Here is a 1,795-nt window from a genome sequence, read left to right as displayed (position 1 = left end):
ATTCTCCTGCCTCAGCCTACCGAGTAGCTAGGACTACAGGCGCGCACCACCACGCCCAGCTAATTGTTTGTCTTTTTAGTAGAGACAGGGTTTCACCATGTTGGCCAGGATGGTCTCGATCTTTTGACTTCATGAGCCACCCACCTCAGCCTCCCAAAGTGCTGGGATTATAGGCGTCAACCACCATGCCTGGCCGAGAAGACTTTTTACAAGACCTTTAATGGAATTATCCACTAAAGGCCACCAGATGGATCTATTCTTCCATAAAAGAAGACAATTTCTGCTATAAGACAACCATTCTATATAAAATCAATGTGTCTGGTTGTCCTGAGCTGGTGAAGTCCCAGTAACCTCACTATCTCAACACCTAAACCCCCATTGCTTGCTGCAGAAAGTCAAATTTCTTATTTAGTGTTCTCTTGCCCAAACGTTTCCAAGAATCTCTGGATCCTTATATATGTTCAAGTAACAACAGATCTGATTGCCACTTGTTGCTGAGCTATCACTTCATATATTCAAGCCAAAGAGGTTGGCTGAGATGGCTCTCCACCCTCTTAAGTGTTGCAGTCACCTTCATGGTAAAGATGGAAGTGGGTGAGAAGTAAGAATTACTTTTTTGGTGTTACTTTCTCTTAGGGATAGAGGTGTCCCATCAAATCAGAATCATTTGAGCCTTAAAGTGTTATAGCAATTATTGTGAGTGGATTTTGTTAGTTTTCATTAGTTATTAGTTTTCTCAGGAATTATCAGCCTGTGGAGAGAGGGCAGAAGATCTTAATTCATGACCAAAAAGTATAAAAAATACTACTAATGTATAAGTGAATTTTCCCAATGCTGTGTTTTTATAAGCATTATTTTTAATGATATTCTAGTATGCTAATGAAGGGTAATATTTCAATTTATTTAACTATTACCTAACCATTGGGCATATAGATTGTTTCTTAGTTATTGCTATTATATGCAGTGCTTCGGTGAGCATCATTAGACATTAAGCTTTGCCATATTTAAAGTCATTTCCCTGGTGTAGATTCCTAGGACTAGAATGTGTAGGTCCAATGGTATGTGAATATTTTTCTGCTTTTTGAGACAGATCATCTAATTGATAGAAAGCAGATCAATTCAGAAAAGAAAAAAACTTTCCAGTTATCAGAATATAGGTATTATTGTCCTCTAATATTTAAAAACATGAAAAATGTGACTGAAGATTGGAAGATTATTTTACTGAGCAAAATAACAGACTAGAGGAAATATTATTGGTCTATAGAGAGTTTAGATCAGGCTACGGTATACATGCCAGACTGATCTCTTACTTGTAGACCCATTACTAGTATATTTTGGGGGCTCAGCTTATTACTAAAAATAAACAGAACAGATTTCAAGACTTCCATTTTTCTGGGAGGATGGATTTGTTGACCTCCCTGGGATACATGAGCCTTGGTCATGTGCTTTCTTCCAGCATCCACCAGCTGAGGAACAAAGTATCAGAGGAGCATGATGTTCTCAAGAAGAAAGAGATGGAGTCGGGACCCAAAGCATCCCATGGCTATGGAGGTCGGTTTGGAGTAGAAAGAGACAGAATGGACAAGGTTAGTTGAAAGAGAAAGATTTGCTTTAAAAAAAAGTAGATATGCCAGGTGTGGTGGCTCACACCTGTAATCCCAGCACTTTGGGAGGCGGTCACGGGTGGATCACGAGGTCAAGAGATCAAGACCATCCTGGTCAACACGGTGAAACCCCGTCTCTACTAAAAATACAAAAAAATTAGCTGGGCATGGTGGCGCGTGCCTGTAATCCC

General features: G+C 39.7%; 1 protein-coding gene across 2 annotated transcripts in view; it reads left to right on the top strand.

Annotated features, from left to right (window-relative positions):
• HCLS1 (hematopoietic cell-specific Lyn substrate 1) overlaps positions 1–1,795 on the top strand; it is a 27,641-nt gene that overhangs the window by 10,261 nt on the left and 15,585 nt on the right. For both annotated transcript variants that reach the window (XM_037731222.1, XM_017508153.2), the window contains one exon: positions 1,457–1,586. In XM_037731222.1, the coding sequence (XP_037587150.1) occupies positions 1,457–1,586 (130 nt within the window). The remainder of the gene's footprint in view (positions 1–1,456; positions 1,587–1,795) is intronic.

The sequence above is a fragment of the Cebus imitator genome, unplaced genomic scaffold, assembly GCF_001604975.1.
Source record: "Cebus imitator isolate Cc_AM_T3 unplaced genomic scaffold, Cebus_imitator-1.0 Scaffold387, whole genome shotgun sequence".
In the NCBI taxonomy this organism is placed as follows: domain Eukaryota; kingdom Metazoa; phylum Chordata; class Mammalia; order Primates; family Cebidae; genus Cebus; species Cebus imitator.
This window is presented reverse-complemented; position numbering and strand designations above follow the sequence as displayed.